Source organism: Schistocerca nitens, chromosome 3 (assembly GCF_023898315.1).
Source record: "Schistocerca nitens isolate TAMUIC-IGC-003100 chromosome 3, iqSchNite1.1, whole genome shotgun sequence".
Taxonomy (NCBI): Eukaryota; Metazoa; Arthropoda; class Insecta; order Orthoptera; family Acrididae; genus Schistocerca; species Schistocerca nitens.
The window spans coordinates 232,821,374-232,845,125 of record NC_064616.1 but is presented as its reverse complement, the minus strand read 5'-3'; the positions used below and the strand labels follow the sequence as shown (position 1 = coordinate 232,845,125).

General features: G+C 40.4%; 1 protein-coding gene across 11 annotated transcripts in view; it reads right to left on the bottom strand.

Annotated features, from left to right (window-relative positions):
• Positions 1–23,752, bottom strand: part of LOC126248194 (delta(14)-sterol reductase LBR-like) — a 382,264-nt gene that overhangs the window by 23,425 nt on the left and 335,087 nt on the right. For all 11 annotated transcript variants that reach the window (XM_049948977.1, XM_049948978.1, XM_049948976.1 and 8 more), the window contains one exon: positions 21,394–21,571. In XM_049948977.1, the coding sequence (XP_049804934.1) occupies positions 21,394–21,571 (178 nt within the window). The remainder of the gene's footprint in view (positions 1–21,393; positions 21,572–23,752) is intronic.

Here is a 23,752-nt window from a genome sequence, read left to right as displayed (position 1 = left end):
TTATGTGGTTTTTTTTTTTTTTAATCTATGGTAATATACTGTCAAATCACAAACAAGTTTTACAGCTTCACAAACACCAGATCCTTACAATGACAATGGGTCCTCAGAACAAAAGGTATTGAGGAGTAGAAATATGATTTACTAATAGCCTTATTAAAAATTTCAGAGACATTAAACATACAGTAAGTAAAACTTTCAAGGCTACCAGTACTCTCAATATCTCTACAGCGAACAATAACCACAATAAGCCATCCACTACAATGACCAAATTTATCGTGCTATTAGAAGAGAAAAATTCAAAAGGCCACCAGCAAAAACCCAAGGCCCATGAAGAACAGCATGGGAAGCAAGGAGGGAAAACCATGCACTAATATTGCTATGTGAGATTTGGCGTTGCCAGCAAGCGCAAGTCACCATATGCCCATTCTGGCACCACAACCCTATTTCTAAAAAGCAGGTCGCTTATACAATCCAACAGCGGTTATCGCTAATTGTTACAAGCAGGGATGACCTAAGGGTACAGAATGGTTGAAGCTGCAAGGTAGCAGCATTTTGGTAAACAGTACAATATGTGATAGTTCAAGACCAACTTTCTATCTCCTAGCTATCATAACAGGAACTACAATTTTTAACATAACATGTCCTCTATTACACTGGCCTGAGAAACCAGATATATTACCTCCCCCAAAATTTGAACTTCCTAAACAGTACCTTAGCACCCAACCTCCTTAACCATCTGGATGAGCTAATAGCTGCTTCAGCATGTGCAACAACAACACAGTAATTTACCATCACAAACTCAGGTAATAAGCATTTCAGCCTCAGGTACAGTCTGGATTCTGACTCTCATCTGTGCAGCCTGTATCCATTTATGGCAGAAAACTGCTCACCCTTCCAAACTCCCTGTACACCATGAGACAACTGAGTGGGTCGCCCTTACTAAGAATTAGTCATTGGACACTGTGAGTCAGGTTGCAGTAGAAAAAGAGAAACCTGAATAAAAATGTACATAAATGTGAAAAATGCAAAGATGTATTATACATGATTTTCAAAAATAATCCCAGTCAATGATCTGTTCGACTAAATCTTCAAAAGATTGGAGGCATAATGTGCCATTGCCTTTCAAACCGGTGCCTGTGAACTGTGGTCAAGTGAGCAGAAAGCTGTCCCCAAATTTTTCAACTAGAACCTTAACACTCGCAATACATGGGCAGGAAACAGTGGCATTTTGTAGCACATGTGTTTCGGGACGGTTTTCTCAACTTATCACCAATACCGTGGACTTACAGGTCTGTGTCGTGTGTGTTCCCTATGTGCCTATGCTATTAGCACCAGTTTCGTGTAGTGCCACATTGTGTGGCACCACATTCTGCAATTATCCTTAATCTATGAGCATGAGTGTAGTTTAATCATCTGTGAGCATGTGTATAAGTATACTGTATTTACCAGGTTTTTCCTTCATGAAGATCTTGAACAGACACCTGCCACAGAACAATGACAACATTTCATCAATAACAGTGTGCATCCGAAAAAAGAATAATATTTTGGCAGTAATTCATTCATTTTATCAAAAACTTCTCGTATTGCAGCAAACTTACAACATTTTCTGTAATCGCTTTGCGACTCTCAGTCATCAAATCTTACTATTTTAGTAAGTTGCTGGAATCTGGTTCGGCTCATGGTAGCAGTATAAACAAATCTTCCTGAAGTGTAGGACCATAAATCTGTAACAGATGACTTACTGTTGTTTTCGTTCCCCATAGTAAGTAGCCCTACATATGCCATTAATTCAAGTCTGTGTGTCTTAGATATTTTCTGCCTCAATGCCTCTTCATTGGTATGCTTTATTATGGTGGTGACAATTTCTGTAGACAAAAACTTTTCAAATGATTCTCTTGTTGTTCTACTTTACTTACGTCTCCTATGCCTTCTCTTTCTGTCACTACGTTTTGTGCTACTCGTCTTCTAATGTGAGGAGGTTTGGAGCTATAAATTTTTCCAGTACTTGTAATATACTTGTCACTAACCTCGAAAGCTGTGTCATCATCAGTTTCAGGTGCCTAGGTATCATCTTCAGCATCTGTAGGTACTCTATCACTGTCCACATCTTTGTGCACAAGACATTCCTCTTTAGGTTCACTCACAACATCTTCAGTTTCATCAAATTCAATTTGAGAATCTGTAGATTCTTCCAAAATCTGTGATATTTCTCTGTCAGTAAGTGACTGTCGATACATTTTCAATCACAGTTTTATGTAACACTGGACTAAGTGCCATTGAACAGGAAACAATACAGAACCAAAGGGAAAGGAATTATTGTTGAGACCATTGCTGCAGTCAACCAAAAGAAATATAACGTCCATTTGTTCTAAGGTCATGTAATGCTATTATTTGTGGAGTAAGATGACCATTGTGGGAAGTCACATCTACTACCAAGTGGGGGAGACTTTATGACCACCTCCCTTAAATTTTCTGATTAAGCTTAAACAAAAGACATAAAACAATCATAGAATCTGGAAGAACACCTCATAAAGACTTTTTTACAAAACTTGAAAAAATAAAGTACCTGAGTAGATTTCAATATTTTCAAAAGGTGGGCATAAAGTACCCCCCCCCCCCCCTCTTGGTATTGCGAGGGTTTAGTCTCTGCCCTGGCACCAAAGCAAGTATGGGTGCCTTTCGACTAGCGCCGCAGCCTGCTGCTGAGGCTGGAACATTGTCAACACAAACAGGATGAGGGCCAGACTGCCGCAGTGGTCAGCTGGATTACGCAGTGGTCAGCTGGATTACGCAGTGGTCAGCTGGATTACACCCTGTCCACATATGGCACTGTGTCACTGCCATGGTCTTTAGAGTCAAAAATGATGTACTACCACAACAGGGCAGGCCGAACGGCCATAAATATCACCCAATCCAGCTATGAAGTATCTGTAATCGTGTGCAGCCAGCTCTAAGAAGTACAACTCCCACCAATCATTGACCCAATGTGGGTTATTCAATCTAACTACTTCTTGATACTGCCTCCATGAGCTGCTGACCTGTGTACTGGGCCTCGTCCTTTTGCTGCCAGAAGCTGAAATTATGCCTTCCAGTTGGGAGCCATTTACTGGTTGACTTTAATGAACTTGTGGGCACCTATCTGGGGGTCCATGGTTTGCAACCCACACTCAGCCACCACCTGCACCTGCTTGCTGCTGAACTGCCACCTACTCTGCGTGTACACGCTCTGCTGCCGCTGTGTCATCTATGACTATGACATGCAAGTCTGGCCTGGCAGCTCTGTGCACTGGCTGCATCCTGCTGCAGTGTGCTGAGCTAAGAAAGCACCACCATCCAGGACCAGTCATAGTGCTGAACACTAACTGCAGCAAGACAAAGCCTTTGATTGCTGCACAAATTCTGATCAATAAACTTACTGCCTCTCTGAATTTGCAATGGCCAACAACCCAGCTCTATATACCAGCTGCCCTGGAAACCATGCTGCAATGCTTTCCTGACCTGCAACGAGGTCAATGAACACTCAACTCATCTTGACACTGTTGCAACAGGTACGTAACCCAGCCCCCACCCCCACCCCCAAAACACACACACACACACACACACACACACACAGCAGCTGAATATGTCTGCGCATAATTTTTATGACAATGGAAAATTCTACTAATGTTACTCTCATCACTGTTGTAGACATTTGAAGTGACATTGACACTGCTGTTGTTTAGCAACATGATTGTTTCCAATAATGAACACTTATTTTATTTTTATTAATGTCATCCTGCCTCACTTTTCCATGATGTGCTGTGTGTGACTAACTGCTTTCTTCCAGTCATCAGGGGTGACTTTCCTAACAGCTTCAAAGCAGAGGGCCTCGACTGCAGACAGCATTTTTTAGTTGCTGGAAATGTAATCTTTAATATGTGTCTGTATAAATTCTATTGGGTTGAAATGGCTTTGACAACATGGCAGACTAGTTACTGTACGGCCAGTATGTTCTTGTCAGCTTGTCAATTTAGCATATGGGGATCTGTGTTTTATGGCAGGATATCAGAGCCTTTTAGATTTTAACATTTATTTCAAGTGTTGATGACACAAAGGCTAGTCGACTCCCTACTTTGGCTCTGGCATGGTAGGCATCTTGTCCATAACAACACAATGGATGGGAGCATTATCAAAAACAAATGTTGATGGCGCAGGCACATAACACACAAACCCTTTCTCTCAACTGACCTCATACGGCAATCTCCTAGCCAAGAGAGTGACATTCAACACTTCCCCCCAACAACATTTGATGAGACAGTCAGTAAAATTCTTCTGGGTTTGAGGCCTCATTGTCAACTATAAAATTCCAATGTTTTAGCGACTGTCGCAAGGCGCCTTTCTCAGAGTGTACTTACATTTAACATTTGATGAATTCACTTCCGAGATTTTTCAGCATCTCACAGCAGTGTAACAACAGATAACAACTGTTAGACAAGGGAAACAAAATCTCAGTGCACTACAAACAATCCCACAAGATAGCAAACTGCCTGGCACTACCACATAATACAAGCATGAAGTGTTATAATGGTGGGGTTGAAATCTGGCAACTGAAAGTGGTTGCTGTAGCTACAGGGACAGCTCATGGGACAGGTTGAATGCAGGTCATGCTTTCCTCGTGGGCCTCTCCCCATTACCACCTTAATAGCTGTAACTATGAAAGTAATTCTGAACTATACACAGCTACAAATATTTTGACATGTCCTAACACTCTACCACATATAAAAGAACACTATTCCAAAGAATACCTTCAGTACACACTTGCTGCAGATCACTGTCTCAAACAATCAGGAACAGATGATAACATACACTCTTCTAACATATGGGTGCATTCCTCCACATCCATCCTTTATGAAATTTAGGCAGTCAATCCCAAACAGAAAAGTTTATCCTTCCACTTTGCACTATGGCCACATAGCAACTTGGAGGAAAGTGAGTGTTATCAGGTCCTCAGAGATGGTCTGTCATTCTCACATGAAGATGAAATAACATACCTAAACACAAAGTACCACAATATATAGGTGATGTCCTTACATGACATATACAATACAGCAGGCCCAGATGAGTATAAAAATATGAAACATTTCTGTCAGACCATACTACAATGTGCTGAAAGTCTTTACCAGCTGGGACGAACTGGAGATCAAACACTATGTGAGATTCTTGCTGAAGAGATTTAATGGCTAGTTGAATTCCAGGCTTTGGGTGATGGAAACCAGCAGCATGAGAGTGTCAGAGGCCAGTTACTCCAGTCACTGCTAGATGGAAGTTTCTGCCCATTTCTGTAGTTGACACGATTGGATTCTCAATGATAGTATCTAAAATGACTTAATCTTGGCCCCTGGCACTTACTTTGGGACTTTTTTGTTTTTTGGCAAGCATAAAGACTTCCTTCACCCTCTTGCTGATATTTTCTTACCCACACTTTTACAGTTGCTTCCAAGACACCAATTGTTTCTGGAATACAAGTGATCAAGCAACCCTATATTCACACCTCCCCATTGAAATCATCATCTTGATAGAGCTGCTGACATAATTCAAAGGTAATAATGCTTGAGGAAATCTTTTACTGCAATACAGGAATAATGCCCTTGTGCAGATCATATTTACTCATAAATCCCAGCAAGGAGGACTATCCACAGATGAAATTACAGACAATTGTCACCAAAAGCTATTTTTGATTGTGGCTGTAGAATAAGCTATGTGCCGGGTTGTGGAATGGAGAGTTGTACCTCCTGAACTCTAAGGAGGGTCTTCGAGATCACCTTTCACAAGATGATTGCATAAAATTTCACTGAAAGCTCCACCTCAGCATTATTTGGTTTTTAAACTCCTATCCTGCAAAGCATAGCAGATCATGACTGGTTCTAACAATGCATCATATAATATATAAGAGAATCAAACTTTAGTGCCCCGGTCACAACCTTGAGAATGCAAATTAAGTATTGTTATTACAAGAGTTTGCAAGTATATCTTAACTCCCCCAAACATTCCTGTAGACTCTCACATGCTTCATTCAATGAGAAGATTATTGCACTTTATGAACTAGTACCATGAAACCCATTCACCACTGAAGTATTTTGAACTTAAGTTCTTACAATGAATGATAACTGCAAAGGTTTCTTCACATGGGTTGATTCTGTACCTCCACCTAACTGTGTATCATTGTTATGGACACACTGCCCTGAGAAACAAACAGTGTACAATTTGGATATAATATTTTGGCATTGCAGGAGCAACAGTTTTACATATCATCTTAAATGTGTAATTGAACTAGTCCTGCATGCTGTCCAAGTAATCTAAAAGTGTAAGTTAGGTTAGGAGGACTCCAATTTTCCTTCTTAACTTTTATTTCATTGGTTCACTTTTTGAAAGTGTTCCGCCTGGTAGATGGAGTAGATGAAAAGACTATAATGAGATTTTAAGCTGCTGGAAATTCTCATTAAATAATGTCTGTAGGAGCTGTTGGGCAGTTCATAGCAATGAATGCTAAATAATTTGAGTGGACACTTATGTTAAGGGTGGATCAAAATTGGTAATCAAGTACTTCTATGGACCCCCAGTCTCAGGAGCTGTAGTGGCAAAACATTTCAGGGAAAATCTTGTGAAACTCATACTTAAATTTCTGATTATGTTATATTCATAGTGTAGAGCTGCTACTCAGTCTCTGAGCAAAAGTTATAAGTCTTGAGCAAAAGTAATAAGAAGTAGTGAAAAAGCCACCATGGATTGTTGTGTTAGCAGCTGCAAGCTAGTAGCTGCCAGTGTTGCAACATGTGGATCACAATAACAGCCATGTACGTGGATTGCAAGGTGGAGATAGACGAGTGCAGCCGTAGACTCACTGTACAGTAGTAACCACATGGAAAGCGGGGTGATGTAACCACACCAAGAGAAGTCTCTTGCTATGGGCGACATGATTAGATGCCAGTTTGTGGTGAAACAAATCTTGACCAGAGGCACGTGAGTGAGTTTGAATTTTCAGGCAGGGAGCACTTCTTGATGTCACAGACCAGCATGATGCCACAGCTATGCCAGACAATGTGACAATTGTGCTCTGCTACCAGCAGAGACTGATCTGTGCCTGTCGCCAGCACTAAACCCTTCACAAGACTCGGTGCCACACAGCCCCACCGACTTGTCATCAGCACCTCCTGCTTCTGACGCTGAGTTCCTAGTGGGACTTGGTGCCTCGATGCCAACCGCTGTCTAACATCTGTCAGAGGTCAGAGTGTCATACCAAGCATACAGCCATCTCCATGCACCGCCATAGTAATGTGTGCAGAACAAGAGGCCACTAGGCCTCCACAACCCCCGATGAAAGTAGCAGACCACTGACGTCAATGGCCATGGCCTCTAAATGCTGCTGGCCTACCAAGGGCCTGCTGTCAGCATCACAGGGCACCAGCCCAGCATCTAGGGAAGAAGCTGCCGCCCATATGTCAGCTCCAGGCAGGGAGAGCAGAGAGAGGATCGTTCGCCTTGCTGAGTCATGACATGTCATATACTTAAGTTAAATAAAGCCATTATTTACTGTCAACAGTGTTTTAACTGAGTCCATCACCGTCGGCACCACCACCACCACCACCACCACCACCACCACCACCACCACCACCACTTAGCTGTAGGCAGACTCTTCAGCAGTATTACGGGGAGATTTTGACATATCAGCCAAAGACTGGCAGACTCAAGTTATCAAAGCAAGTGGTATGATCAGGAATTTGTACAATATCATTCTGAATGTGAGACCTTAACTTTTCCTGGCGAACTGAATGTTCAAATAACTTACGGGTTTGCTGCCGAGCGACATCATCGACCACCGCTGCTATTTCGACAGGAGCACACCCTGCCATTCTCGAGGCACTACTGCAAGGAGGAAGCAATGTGCAAGGGAATTTAATTATTAACTTTCTGCACTCTTCCAGTTAGGTATGATTTAAACCATTTGAGCGCTGTCCCATTAATACCACAGTACTTGAGCTTATCTAGCAGTATTCCACGATTTACACAATCAAAAGCCTTTGAGAGATCACAAAAAATCCCAACAGGTGACTTCCGGTTACTCAGAGCATTTAACATTTCATTAGTGAAAGTATATATAGCATTTTCCGTTGAAAAACCTTTCTGGAAACCAAACTGACATTTTGTTAAAACTTTATTTTTACAAAGGTGTGAAGCTACTCTACAATACATTACTTTTTCAAGAATTTTGGATAAGGCAGTCAGAAGAGAGACTGGGCGGTAGTTGTTGACATCAGACGTATCCCCTTTTTTATGCAGTGGTATAACAATGGCATACTTCAGTCTATCTGAGAAAATACCCTTCTTCAGAGAGCTATTACATATGTGGCTAAGAATCCCACTTAGGAACAAGTTTTTATTATCCTGCTGGAAAGGCCATCAATTCTATGTGAACTTTTATTCTTCAGAGAGTTTATCATCTTCCTAATTTCAGAAGGAGAGGTGGGTGGAATTTCAATTGTATCAAATTGTGTGGGTAAAGCCTCTTACATTAACTGCCTTGCTTCTTCTAGTGAACTTTTAGATTCTATTTTCTCTACAACATTTAAGAAACGATTATTCAAAATGTTTTCGACTTCCAGCTTGTTGTTTGTCAAGTTTCCATTTGCTTTGATGGTAATGCCGTCGTCCTGTACTCTTGGTTGCCCTGTCTCCCTTGTAATAATATTCCAAATTGTTTTGATTTTGTTATCAGAGGTATTAATCTCAGACATGATCCACATGCTTCTGGACTTTTTAATAACCTGTCTTAATGTAGCACAGTAGTTTTTATAATATTTGGCTGTTTCTAGGTCATTACACTTTCTTGTTCTTAGATACAGGTCCCTTTTGTAGTTACAAGATATTTTTATTCCTTTATTAAGCCAAGGTTTTTTGCATGGTTTCTTATAATTAGATTTAACTACTTTCTTGGGGAAACAGTTTTCAAATTCTCTTACAAGTGTATCATGAAGTAAGTTATGTTTTAAATTAGCATCGGGTTCATTGTACACCTCATCCCAGTCTAACTGCTGAAGATTTTCCCTGAAATTTATAATTGTTGAGTCATTAATTAAACACACAACTTTGGAGGGTAGTTTTGAATAACTGAATGGAGCTATGTCATATACTGTAACTAGCTGAGCACCATGATCAGAAAGGCCATTCTCAACAGGACAAGAATTTATGTTTTTAAACTTATCTTGGTCTATAAAAGCGTTATCTATCAATGTGCTGCTGTCCTTTACTACCCAAGTAGGAAAATTAATGACAGGTGTCAATTTGAAAGAACCGAGCAGGACTTCAAGGTCATTCTTCCTATTACACTCTTTCAGTGAATCAACACTGAAGTCCCCACAAATAATAATTTGCTTTCCCCTAGCTGACAGATAGCAGAACAAGGCATCCAAGTTTTCCAGGAATAAATGAAAGTTTCCTGAAGGGGACCTATGTACTGTTATAATTATAAAAGAGCCCTCCTTCCGTGTAAGTTGACAGGCACATGCTTCTATATGTTTCTCTAGACAAAACTTTTTCGTATCTAAGCTTTTTACATTGCATCCTGGCATTGTGCAGTGTGCATTTGGTTGTAACAAGGTAAATGTACAGAGTGTGTGTGTGTGTGTGTGTGTGTGTGTGTGTGTGTGTGTGAGTGAAAGCTAGCCAAGTTTTCAGTCTTGTTTCTGTGTTTATCAGAGGCTCAATACATCTACTATTTGGTGAGTAGTTAGCTTTACTCCCACATTACTTGCATATCTGAATAGCAATAATTGAGTTTCCAGAATGAGGTCCCGAGTTCGAGTCTCGGTCAGGCACACAGTTTTAATCTGCCAGGAAGTTTCAATAATTGAGTTATCACCACTTACTTCAGATTTTTGTTGCATCTGCATCTCATAAAACATTTACATTTGCTTGTGAAATGATACTTCAGACTTGGTGAGTGTGCCAGAACATGAATCTAAAGGATTGGGATTCTATCATAGTTACTCTTAAGATATTTTCTTTCACTTATAACTCATTCTGTCACAGGCAACAATTTGTATGTGGGGAATGACGATAAGGCATACATAGGTTTGAAGTCAATGTTAAATTGTAGCCCTCCCCCTCGTAAGTGACCAGATAAGCAAGCTAACAGGTAGAAGAATGGAAAAGTATACCAGCTCCAATACAATCACGCCACAAAAAGCACTGTGGGGGACATATTTACTTTCTACTATCCAAAGAAATGCTGCTCCCCCACATGTTACAGTATTAAAATCCTTCCTAGAGGTTAACTGCCGAAGCATTCAGAACTAAGCGACAGAGTTTGAAACACGCCTAAAAATAAATGGTATTCAGATAATACTTGGTATCAAAGCCTGAAATTAGTAGCAGTGAAACTTTTGGGGATGATTTAAACGTGCATAGAAAAGATAGGCTAATGGGGAATGGATGTGGTATATTTGTTGCAGTAAACTAGAAACTCAAATCCACCAAGATAAAAATTGAAACTGCATGTGAAACTGCCTGGACAAGACTCAGTATCAAGGGTGGGCAGAAACTTAAAATCTGATCTCTCTATTAACCACCAGAGTCACCTCCCAATGTAAATGAAAGTTTTGCAGAAAGACTAAATTCACTAGTACGTAAGTTTCCCAATCATACTGTAATCATCAAAGGAATCTTTAATCATCCCCAACAATCATCTGGGAAAATGAAAGTTTTGTAAGTGGTGGGAATGAAAAGATATCCTATGAAACATAACTAGATGTGTGGTGTCACCGCAAGGCACCCACTTGATAGGTTGTAGGCTTCAAATCGGCCGCTGTCCGTCAGTACAGATCGGACCTGCGAGTCGCCACTGTCGATGCTAGCAGACTGAGCATCACCACTCGGCTGGTCTTACGAGACAAGCTAGCGTACTAGCCAGTTCTACAGCCGACTTGAATAGGAATGGTTCACTTGTTATAGCTTCAGAGATCTCATTTGCACAGACGCTAGTTAGCATTGCCTTTAGCTAAGTCAGTAGCTACCACCTAGCTAGGCGCCACATACCGTTCATGCATTGACAATTGATCTATATGTGTGAAGCAATCAGAATCGTAAAGAAGTATTCGCAGTTCAGTCTATAACTGCACTTGTAAATATTACTGTACAAATTCGAGATCGGCGTTCACTGCTAATGCTGAATTAAAGCTAAGTATTTAATTGTATTCCTGTCTACTAACTTTCTAATCACCTAAGATGTTCCAGATAAATCCCATTAAGTATAGTTCATTGAGCCTCGCATCAGCCTATGTGATCAATGCGTGCAATTAATAGCCACACCTCGTGATCAGACAGAGTCAAATTGCGTGACTCAGCCAGGTCACCCTTTTTCCATGAGGCCCGTAGCTCCGCCTCATATGTAACAAGATGCTCTCACTGAAGAATAGCAAGAACAGATAGTTCAGAAGCACACTCATGATGGAAATATTTTGGATCTAATGGCAACAAACAGATGTGACATCTTTGAGGATGTTCAAACTGAAACTAGTAACACTGACCATGAGGCAGTTGTATCACCAATGGTTACCACAGAACAAATGGCAAGTAAAATAAGTAGAAGGATTTATATGTTCATAAAACTAGATAAAGCAGCAGTAGTATCGTATCTCATTGAAGAAATTGAAACATTTAGCTCAAGTTGGGAGCATATAGAAGAACTGTGGTTCAGGTTTAAAAGAATATTTGATCATGGACATGACAGACATATACATAGTAGAAAAGTTCATGATGTGAGGGGCCCTCCATGATAGACCGCCATTATAAAGAAATTTCTAAAGAAACAGAGACTACTGCACAACAGGTATAAACCAGTTGGATCTGATTCAAGAGATTGAGAAGGTCCAAAGAAGAGCGGCAAGATTCTTGACTGGTATATTTAGCCATCGTGAGAGACAGACAGACAGATGCTGAATGAAACATGTTTGGCTGTCATGAGGGCAATGCGTTCTGCGACTACCATAACAGAAATTTACGAAAAGATCTCTCACAAAACCAAAAGAAATTCTGGTCATATGCAAACGCCATTTGTCTGGACACTAATTTTGATGTGACTCACATGGATGAGACAGTAGCTGAAATTAGCAAAAGCAGAAATGCTGAACTTCACTTTCAAATGTTCTTTTATATAGTAAAATCCAGGAGTATTGCCCCAATTTAATTCTCACACTACTTTGAATATGAGCGAAATAGAGATTATTGTCAGTGGTGGTGAAAAAACAACTGACATCATTATAATCGAACAACACTCCGGGGTAAAATGGAATCCTTATCTGATTCTATAATAAATTTGCACCTCTTTTAACAATCAGATGCACATAATTACCAGCCAATTTCATTGGCATCGATTTGTTGTAGAATTATGGAACATATTTTGTGTTCAGACATAATGACCTTCCTAGACTCTGAGAAGCTTATCTACAGAAACCAGCATGGTTTTAAGAAACAGCGGTCATGCGAGACACAGCTGACCCTCTTTGTGCATGATATACAACATGCTCTAGATACTGGCTCCTAAGTTGATGCCATATTCCTTGACTTTCGAAAGGCGTCCGACTCAGTTCCGTACTGTCGCTTGCTGCAAAAAGTGCGCGCTTATGGTCTATCCGATGACATATGGGGTTGCATAGAAAGTTTTCTAACATCATCCTGAATGGGGAGACTTCAACAGAAACAAGCGTAACATCAGGTGTGCCCCAGGGCAGCATAATAGGTCCCCTGCTTTTTACTATTTACATAAGCGATTTGGTTAATGGTATTGACAGCGGCATTAGACTGTTTGCTGATGATGCTGTAGTCTGCAGGAAAGTAGTATCACATGAAAGTTGTGAACAAATCAATGAGGATTTGCAGAAAATAAATGTGTGGTGTAATGAGTGGCAGTTATCTCTCAATATTAGTAAGTGCAACCTACTGCGTGTAACAAAGTGAAAAATCCCCATTAATGTTCGAGCACAAAATAAATACCATTCTTTGGAAGCAATAACATCCATACATCCATCAAGTATCTGGATGTGACTATTCGAAATGATCTCAAACGGAACAATCAGATTACACAAGTAATGGGTAAGGCAAAATCTAGATTGCAATTTATTGGTAGAATCCTGAAGCAATGCAGTCCTTCAACAAAGGAAATTGCTTATAATACTTTAGTTCGTCCAGTCTTAGAATACTGTTCGTCTGTGTGGGACCCTTACCAGTTGGATCTGATTCAAGAGATTGAGAAGGTCCAAAGAAGAGCGGCAAGATTCTTGACTGGTATATTTAGCCATCGTGAGAGTGTTACAAATCCCATAGAAAGTTTGAAGTAGGACACACTTGCAGATAGACAATGTGCTAAACGGAAGGGGCTGCTCACTAAATTCAAATTATCACCATTCAAAGACAAGGGAAATTGAAACTCGTACCGAGGCATTCAGACAGTTGTTTTTCCCTTGTGCGATCTGCGAGTGGAACAGAGTGAGGGGAAATACGACTTTGGCATGAATAGTGCCCTCCGCCACACACCGCTTGGTGGCTAGCAGAGTATATATGTAGATGTAAATGTAGAATAATACACCAGAGATTCCTTAAACAGAAAACAATGCTTAGGGGTTGGAAGAAAGCACAGGTCCCACCTCCAGATTTCTCCATTAAAAATACACCCCAGGTGAAAATATGCTAACCCCTGGGTGAAAGTAGATTTTTCCATGTTAAGTGACAATATACTTTCCTTCGAAGCTGCAAAACCTATCATTCATTAGAATGGTAAATGTTTTACACACCGACATAAAACTTCCTGGCACTTTGGCGGGGGTGGGGGGTGTGTTTTGTAAAAAAAATTATGTGCAGTAACATGTACACTGCATATTTTCGTATTACAAAAGTATAGTTTTGAATTCCACCAACAACAGCAGGATAGCTCGCAAAGCACTGAATTTGAGATTGTGCTGCACAATGCGCTTCTGTCAGCCAGTCATAGTTCATGTCAAGCGCTCTTGTCAGCCAATGACAGCAGACTTCGGAGCATAGGACACGTGATGTAATCAGCTAATAAAAATATTACTGTTAAGTAGTGCAAATACACAAATAAGAAAATTACTGGTTTAAATTACTATACATACAGTATAGCTGAAAGAAAAGCTAAGCTTTCACATATAATATTGGCTGTCAAAAAATTTTTGCTGTCCATAGGAAAGCCAATTACATCTACATCCAATGGATATTCTGCAAACCACATTTAAGTGCTTGGCAGAGGGTTCATAATAATTCCCTATTATTGGAGGGAGGGAGGGAGGGAGGAGGGGGGATGGAAGGAGGGAGGGAAGGACGGAGGAGGGGGAAGGGAGGGAGGAAGGGGAGAGGGAGTGCACGTTTCAGTGGGATTAGAAATGAAGAGAAGAATAAAATGTATTAATTTCATGTGAATAAAATCTCCAAACTCATAATAGTAAATTATGTATAAAATTTGCCTTGTGTTGCGTGGTACATTAATGGTTTCATTTTGCATGAGAATGAAACTGTTAGAAGTGTTGGATAGGTTTGAAAATGACTGAAATTAAAGTAAATGGAATATTGTTAGTTTTGAGGTGGAAAGCAGGAAAAGTAAACTAAGAATAATTACTTGTTTTTTGATGTATTGGTTGTGGTCAGTTATATTAATAGACAACATTTTATTGAAATTAAACTTGAAGAGACTGACAATCGTCATTTCCAAACAAGGACAAGGAAACATTTTCTTTCTATCCTTTTAATAACTGCTATTTAAAGAAGAAGAAGAAGAAGAAGAAGAAGAACCTCAACCCTAAGTTTGGTTTTTACTAGGCATGGCCTTGTAAATGATGGGATGCTCTTGCTTTCTTCTGAGCTTAAGAACTAACTTACTCAGCCAGCTGTATGGGAACCAACAGTTATTCACATACTCGATACCAAAGTTTGCAATTTTTCACACACAAATTTTCCCAGAGATGAAAGAACAATAAGTGATGAAAAATAATTCCTTCAAATAATTATGGATCAAACCTCAGCTGTTTGGATCTGAAGTCTGGTATTTCCCACAGACAGTCCTAACCACAAGGGTATGCTGAAAAACAATGCCTCAGAATTTGTGATGTGAAAACTCTTGAAGCTTTTTTTAATGAAATAAACTTTATTAACATTCTACATCCTTATTCTTCATATCTCCACACACATTTCTCAACACTGTCATCCTGGCAACTACCTTGGGGCATGTTTAACAATTAAGTTTAGGATCGAAGTTTTCATTTACCTTTCAAAACTTTTCGATGTGCCCTCTGCCAGAAGCATAACAAATCCCCAGAGACCAGTCAAGCTTGCCCCATGCTTTTTCAAGCACGTCCAGAGTTATCGCATTTACTATTGCTGCTATACTGCTTTGCAGTTCACCCAAAGTTGATGGAAGGGGTGGTGCATAGACAGATAATTTTACAATACCCCCCGCCAGTCAAAAAAGTGTTCTCACAACAAACACCTTTTTCCAAAAATTTCACAAGACACATGAAGCTTTGGAGAGTCTCCCTCATGCTTGACAATGGTATGGGGCTACTTTGTTTCCCATATTCGTATGTTGTGACGGTTCACTTTTCCACTTAAATGGAACATAACCTCATCACTGAACACACAAGATGAATGGTAACTGTTACCTCACATTTCCACAACCAGAATGAATTCACAAAACTCTACATATTGATGTTTATCAACACCATGAAGGGCTTGCAGCAAGTAAATCCTCTACAGTTTGAAACACAAACACTCCAGCATGATGAATAGGCTTCTTTACACCAACGAGCAAAGTTCTGTCGATTGTGCTCTACACCTTGAACAACCTGTGGAGTTCTCCTTACATAAATGATCTCTTTCTTGAAACTGTTGGTGTCTTTTGAAATAAAGAGGTGCAGTGACACGCTCACAACGAATATTATGCTGCACAATTGTAACTGAATTGAATCCGTTGATACAGAGAATGCAAACACCTGTTATTGCTGTGTTACTACACTCTCACCTTGCAGCTCAGTGAGTAACAAATACGCTAGCTGCACTAGGGACATCTCTACTGCCAACAACATGAACAGTTTTAGATGTAAAGTGCAAGTTAAAAATCACCCAAAGTTTCTATCTTCATATATTCTTTTCAAGTACGAAGGTCTTGCTGAACAAAATACTATAGATCTATAGCAACAGTGGGTTGAGCATTGGATAAATAATTATCATTGACTCTCATGCTCTGTGTAACACCCTGACAACTGTGGATATTTCCTTTTGTCAGTAATCTGCTTCATTAACACTGGTATATAGTTGTGACAATATCACAACTTTCTGGTGGACATACAAGCACATTTAAGAGGTTCAGAAAACAAGTAGGTGAACCATCATCTCATTATATGCAGAATTCATGCATCAATTAGGGTCATATACACTACAATTGAATATGAAGTAAATGATGCCAGAAATATTTAGTGAAATAATTAGAAGGACTTATCTATTAACACTATTCATCCATTCATTGATTCCCTTTAGAGGTTTGTCAATTACAACAAGAAATTTTATTAGGTACTTCTCTGATCAGGTTGAGCACCACAGCTGACACTAATTTTGATGATTAATGAAAACTACCATTTACTGTGCTATGATCAATTTTGTTCTTAGAACACTTTCAGTTTGCGGAGTTGTGCTACAGTCATAATATAAATAGTCTTGTTGTTATATGTAGTGCTGAAGCCCAAATCCAGAAACAAGTATCCACGCTGTGCCTGCCTGCCTGCCATACTTAATGATTAAACTTACACTGATCAGCCAGAACATTTATGAAAATTTACCTAATAGGCAGTATGTCCACCTTTGGCACAGATAACAGTGGAAATGCATCATGGCATGGAACATGGAAGCAGTGAGGCCCTGAAAGATTGCTGGAGGGAGTTGGTGTCACATCTGGGCGCACACGCGCACACACGCACGCACGCACGCACGCACACACACACACACACACACACACACACACACACACACACACACAAGTTAGCTAATCCTCGTACAGGGTGTTTAAAAAATGACCGGTATATTTGAAACGGTAATAAAAACTAAACGAGCAGCGATAGAAATACACCGTTTGTTGCAATATGCTTGGGACAACAGTACATTTTCAGGCAGACAAACTTTCGAAATTACAGTAGTTACAATTGTCAACAACAGATGGCGCTGCGGTCTGGGAAACTCTATAGTACGATATTTTCCACATATCCACCATGCGTAGCAATAATATGGCGTAGTCTCTGAATGAAATTACCCGAAACCTTTGACAACGTGTCTGGCGGAATGGCTTCACATGCAGATGCGATGTACTGCTTCAGCTGTTCAATTGTTTCTGGATTCTGGCGGTACACCTGGTCTTTCAAGTGTCCCCACAGAAAGAAGTCACAGGGGTTCATGTCTGGCGAATAGGGAGGCCAATCCACGCCGCCTCCTGTATGTTTCGGATAGCCCAAAGCAATCACACGATCATCGAAATATTCATTCAGGAAATTAAAGACGTCGGCCGTGCGATGTGGCCGGGCACCATCTTGCATAAACCACGAGGTGTTCGCAGTGTCGTCTAAGGCAGTTTGTACCGCCACAAATTCACGAAGAATGTCCAGATAGCGTGATGCAGTAATCGTTTCGGATCTGAAAAATGGGCCAATGATTCCTTTGGAAGACATGGCGGCCCAGACCAGTACTTTTTGAGGATGCAGGGACGATGGGACTGCAACATGGGGCTTTTCGATTCCCCATATGCGCCAGTTCTGTTTATTGACGAAGCCGTCCAGGTAAAAATAAGCTTCGTCAGTAAACCAAATGCTGCCCACATGCATATCGCCGTCATCAATCCTGTGCACTATATCGTTAGCGAATGTCTCTCGTGCAGCAATGGTAGCGGCGCTGAGGGGTTGCCGCGTTTGAATTTTGTATGGATAGAGGTGTAAACTTTGGCGCATGAGACGATACGTGGACGCTGGCGTCATTTGGACCGCAGCTGCAACACGGCGAACGGAAACCCGAGGCCGCTGTTGGATCACCTGCTGCACTAGCTGCGCGTTGCCCTCTGTGGTTGCCGTACGCGGTCGCCCTACCTTTCCAGCACGTTCATCCGTCACATTCCCAGTCCGTTGAAATATTTCAAACAGATCCTTTATTGTATCGCTTTTCGGTCCTTTGGTTACATTAAACCTCTGTTGAAAACTTCGTCTTGTTGCAACAACACTGTGTTCTAGGCGGTGGAATTCCAACACCAGAAAAATCCTCTGTTCTAAGGAATAAACCATGTTGTCCACAGCACACTTGCACGTTGTGAACAGCACACGCTTACAGTAGAAAGACGACATACAGAATGGCGCACCCACAGACTGCGTTGTCTTCTATATCTTTCACATCACTTGCAGCGCCATCTGTTGTTGAAAATTGTAACTACTGTAATTTCGAAAATTTGTCCGCCTGAAAATGTACTGGTGTCCCAAGCATATTGCAACAAACGGTGTATTTCTATCGCTGCTCGTTTTAGTTTTTATTGCCGTTTCAAATATACCGGTCATTTTTGAAACACCCTGTAAATTCTGGGAAGGGATGGGGTGTGATGAGCTCTGATGCCTCTTTCAATCACAGCCCAGATGTGTTCAATAGGGTTCTGATCTGGTGAGTTGGGCAGCCAGCACATCAATCGGAACTCACCTTTTTGTTCCTCAAACCACTCTATCACACTTCTGGCCCCTGGACATGGCACATATTCTTGTTGAGAAATGCCACTGCAGTTGGAAAACATGACGCCCTGAAGGGTTGTACGTGGTCTGGAACCAGTGTACGATGATACTCCTTGACCATCTTGGTGCCTTGCACGAATTCCACTGGACCCATGGATGACCAAATGAATGTTCCCCAGAGCATAATGATGCCGCTAAAAGCTTGTCTCTATCCTACAGCACTGGTGTCAAGTTGTTCCCCTGGAAGAAGATGGATTTGCATCCTCCCATTGGCATGATGAAGAAGGTATCAGGATTCATCAGACCATGCAACGCTCTACCACTGCATCAACGTCCAGTGCCAAAGGTCATGTGCCCATTGCAGTCATAGTTGCCTATGTCTTGGTGTTCACACTGGCACATGCACGGGTCATCGGCTGCGGAGGCGTTTGATGCACTGTGTGTTCAGGCATACTTGTACTCTGCCTAGCATTAAAGTCTGATGTTAGTTCCACTACAGTTTGTCTGTCCTGTTTTACCAGCCTACAACATCTAACATCTGTAAGGACGAGTGCCTGCCCAAACACATTATGTCTGGACATAGTTTCACCTTGCCTTCTCGACAATGATGATGATGATGATGATTATGATTGGTTTGTGGGACACTCAACTGTGCGGTCATCAGCACCTGTACAAATTCATAATTTTTTACACACTCTAATTTTTATTCAGATCTAGCCCTAGCCACTGTCACAAATGATGATGATGATGATGATGATGAAACGATGAGGACAACACAAACACCCAGTCGACAGGCAGAGAAAACCCCCAACCCAGCCAGGAATCAAACGCGGGACCTCGTGATCCAGAGACAGCTTGGCTTCGCAATGTGTTAAAGACACTCACCACAGTGCTCCTTGAACAACTGACAGGTCATGCAGTTTCCGAAATTCTCATGCTGAGCCATCACAATCTGGCCTCGGTCAAACTCAGATAGATAATGCACCTTTCCCATTCTACAAACAATGGAGAATCCAGGATGGAATGCAACAATATAATGAAAAGCATATTTGCTACTCACCGTATAGCGGAGATACTGAGTCACAGAAAGGCACAATAGAAAGACTGTCAGAAAGTTAGCTTTCGGCCAACAAGGCCTTTGTCAAAAATAAACAACACACACACACACACACACACACACACACACACACACACACACACACACACTACTAACACAACTCACACACACACACACACACACACACACACACACACACACATGACCAGTGTTTCTAGCATCTGGAGCCAGTCGCCAGAGACTGTGGTCGTGTGTGTGTGTGTGTGTGTGTGTGTGTGTGTGTGTGTGTGTGTGTGTTGTTTATTTTTGACAACGGCCTTCTTGGCAGAAGTTAACTTTCTGTCAATCTTTTCGTTGTGCCTTTCTGCGACTCAGCATCTCTGCTATATTGTGAGCAGCAACTATCCTTTTCATTATACTGTCACATTCTTTATATCGACAGTAGGTCAGTGGTCACAATGTTCTGGCTGATCAGTGTATTTTATACATAAGTACATACCTGGACATTCCCATCTACCATAATGATAACAACTGGCATAACTATTCTTAGACATAACAACATTATTAAAAGCCCAGGTAAATACAATATGACATATTTAGCAGGTCAAGAGGGGGTGCGGGGGTGTTTGGACCTAATGACTGTCATTCATAAGGTGTGTGTGTGTGTGTGTATGTGTGTGTGTGTGGACAGGGGACCAGTGGGAGACAGGTGGAATGGTGACATTATGACTATAACCACAGGCCACCTGGCCTTAACGTAAAAAGGAAAGGGTCAGATAGGATTTAATACCAATTTCGTGGTACAGCACAGAAAATCTAAAACTGGATAGCTGATCATTCGCTCTGTTATCCTCCCAAATAGGAGTCCAGCGTCATAATCAATGTGCCCCTTTGCTTGTTGAGGCTATATTATACTGTCTACTACATTGTGGTGTTCCACAGAACACCCCCCCCCCCCCAGCAGAAATTTAGGATGCCACTAAAATCACAATCTACAACTATATAATTAGCCGCAAGATTTTCTGTATATCGAGGCATTGTGGCTGTCAGAAATAGCTATCTGACAGATCCATGCATTGCACTAGTTCCGTATGTCTACTCATACTAAAATCGAAGACTTATAAAATTAAACAGAGAGATATTTGATAAGAAATTAAAGAAAAGACTACTTTGTACCATTTGATACAAAAAAGTGATCATGAAAATTGGTATCCTATTATTTTTGCTGGTTGGGTTTCCCCTACCACACATAATGCTCCAAGAAAATCCGTGAAGAAAAAGTGTCACAGGTGTTTGTTAAGAAATGCTGATCAGTTGATCTATCACACTACTATAAACAGATAGGCTCCAAGAGAAAAATTAGACATGCATACCTGAGAACTTAATCTGTTGACTTAAAGAAAACAAATTATCAAAGTGATTTCATCTGTGATTATACCCCTGAAGATAACAGTGCAGGTATTAAAAGTAATCCTAGCAGGAGAAAGCTCATTAATGAAGTACACACACTTTGGAAGCTGTCATGTCCAAAATTTCTTGATAGCTTACCATTACACCGCATTTTCAAAATCCCAAGCTTAGTCAGAGGTCCACTGACAACTTTGCCAATTGGCACAATGCTAAGTACAGCTTGGAAAATTATAAGCATTATTATTCCAACAGCCACTTGAGGAATCAGTACAAGCTGCATTTGAAACAATACTTCAAATTTTGTTGGGTCCGGTACCTGATAGACAATGAAAGGAGCAAGTTAATGAATTTATATACAATTACAAAGACATTGCTCAAAATGCAACAAGGTAATCCCTTTGCAAGTGCACCCTGCTAAACCCCTAAAATATTTACAAAGTATTATATAATGTAAAAGGCTTTTTATGTGCACATCACATCTGGATTTTTCAACTATTTTAGTTACTAATTCATAAAAATCAGTATATAAACCTTGCACCTTATACATCACACACATTTTTAGAATCGATACTACTGTTTTCAAAATGTAACACAGAAAAGGAAATAATCACATGAAAAACTAAAAAAAAGTTATGAGGGTAAGCTTAGAATATAAAAATAGAACTGAAGTGTGAAAAACCAAGAAAGCTTCATCAAGTAATAGTATAAAGGTATTGGGAGACTGACACACTGACCAACATTATGCATGCCTGGATAGCTCAGCTGATATAAGAACAACCAAAGAAAGGCAAGGGATCAGGTTTGAGTCAGTCAGGTCCACTGTCTTAATCTGACAGGAGTTCCAAACATGAGAAAGCTTATTTATTTACATCAATGTTCATTAGAAAAATGTGATTTCAAATCCAGTATTATTTCCTTTACACAGTGATTAAGAGATGTACTTTCTTGACAATGATGTACTTTTCCTATCATCTGATTTTCTTAAACAGTATGACTCTTGGCGTGTCTGCCTCAAGAATAGCATAGCACAAGAAATCCACAACCATGCTGTTCAGTGTAGCAGATACACAGTTTGTTAATCTGGCATTTGGAAAATACTACAAAAAGTGCTATTATTTGTTTACTGAAATTTTCAACCAATCAAAACTTCCACAGGGGAGTATTACTGAAACCTGTGTAACTATAAAGTACACTGCTGGCCATGAAACTTTCTACAGGTGTATACAAGCACTTGAAACTTGTGTTGAACAAGCACAGTCAACACATGTAGTTGTAAACTGAAATAAACTGGAAATGATTTGTAGTTTGAGTCTGAAGTAAGATCTCTCCAAATCAAAGAGTCTGTCACGAGGAAAAGCTTGAACACCACTCCTCATGCTATTATGCAGCAGCAATACCTTAATTATCTGAGCCTGTAGAGTCATTCTTCAAGTAAACTGCAAGCAGTGTAAGCAGAGAGTACATTAAAAAAGCCCCAATAACACATCATGCAGATATCAAGTCACAAGACAACAAAAGTTCAAGTCTATCAGTGGCAATAAACAAGATGTCCCAACTACACACGAAGAAGAGATGACTGGCACACAGTACTCATTGTGTGTTAAGTAATATCCACTATGTTAATCCAGCAGTGAAATAAAGTTATAGATCACTAAATGTCTGCCAGACAGAGTTGGTCATCTTGGTTTTTGGAATCATCTGTAAGGTTGGAGCTGCTGTGTCACACTTATAGTCCAGTGATACTGTCCGAAAAAAAGCCTGTACCTTGCAAAAGGTGGGGTAGAAGATTTTATTTATTTTTTAACTCGTTCATATTGTTGGAAAGGTTAGAAAACCAAGTTTTGCCAACAACATTTCTCTTGGGAACACTTTCTGCAGTCAAAAAACTTCGAAAATTTTGGACTTTTTCAGTTTTTTTCAAAATATCGTAGTTTCATTTGCTGCTATCGCTTTGACGTTTATTTTCTTTTTTAAAGAGCACAAAATTCTCTACAAATTTGATTCTTACCCAGTATCTAACGCGCTACAGCGCGTCAAAAATTACCAATTTTTCAAATTTCGAGCAAAGTGGCAAATTACCTAATTTTTGAACACTGTTATTTCAGTTTCTATTTGTGTAGTATAAACATATTACTCATCATGTTATTCATTGGAATTTACCATCTCACTCTGCTGCAGGGCCAGGACAAACAGCATCATATTCAGTAGCTACGAACACATTCACGTCGGATTGCGTGAAGTTTATTTGTGTAACAATATGTAATACGATTATATGCAGGTGTCGTACATTTTCTACAGTTGACTGACGTTAATGATCAGTTATAAGAAAAAGTATGTAGGAATTGTTCTTTAACGGACAGCAGACAAAAGTGCATTTATTCTTTGGTGGGCGGAAGGCGATTGTTTCTGGTGATTGTTCACTGCAGATCAGTTATTATGACACTACTCTGATTTCCCTTCCACTATGAGTTTGCTTGAGTCACCTCCGTTATGAGCT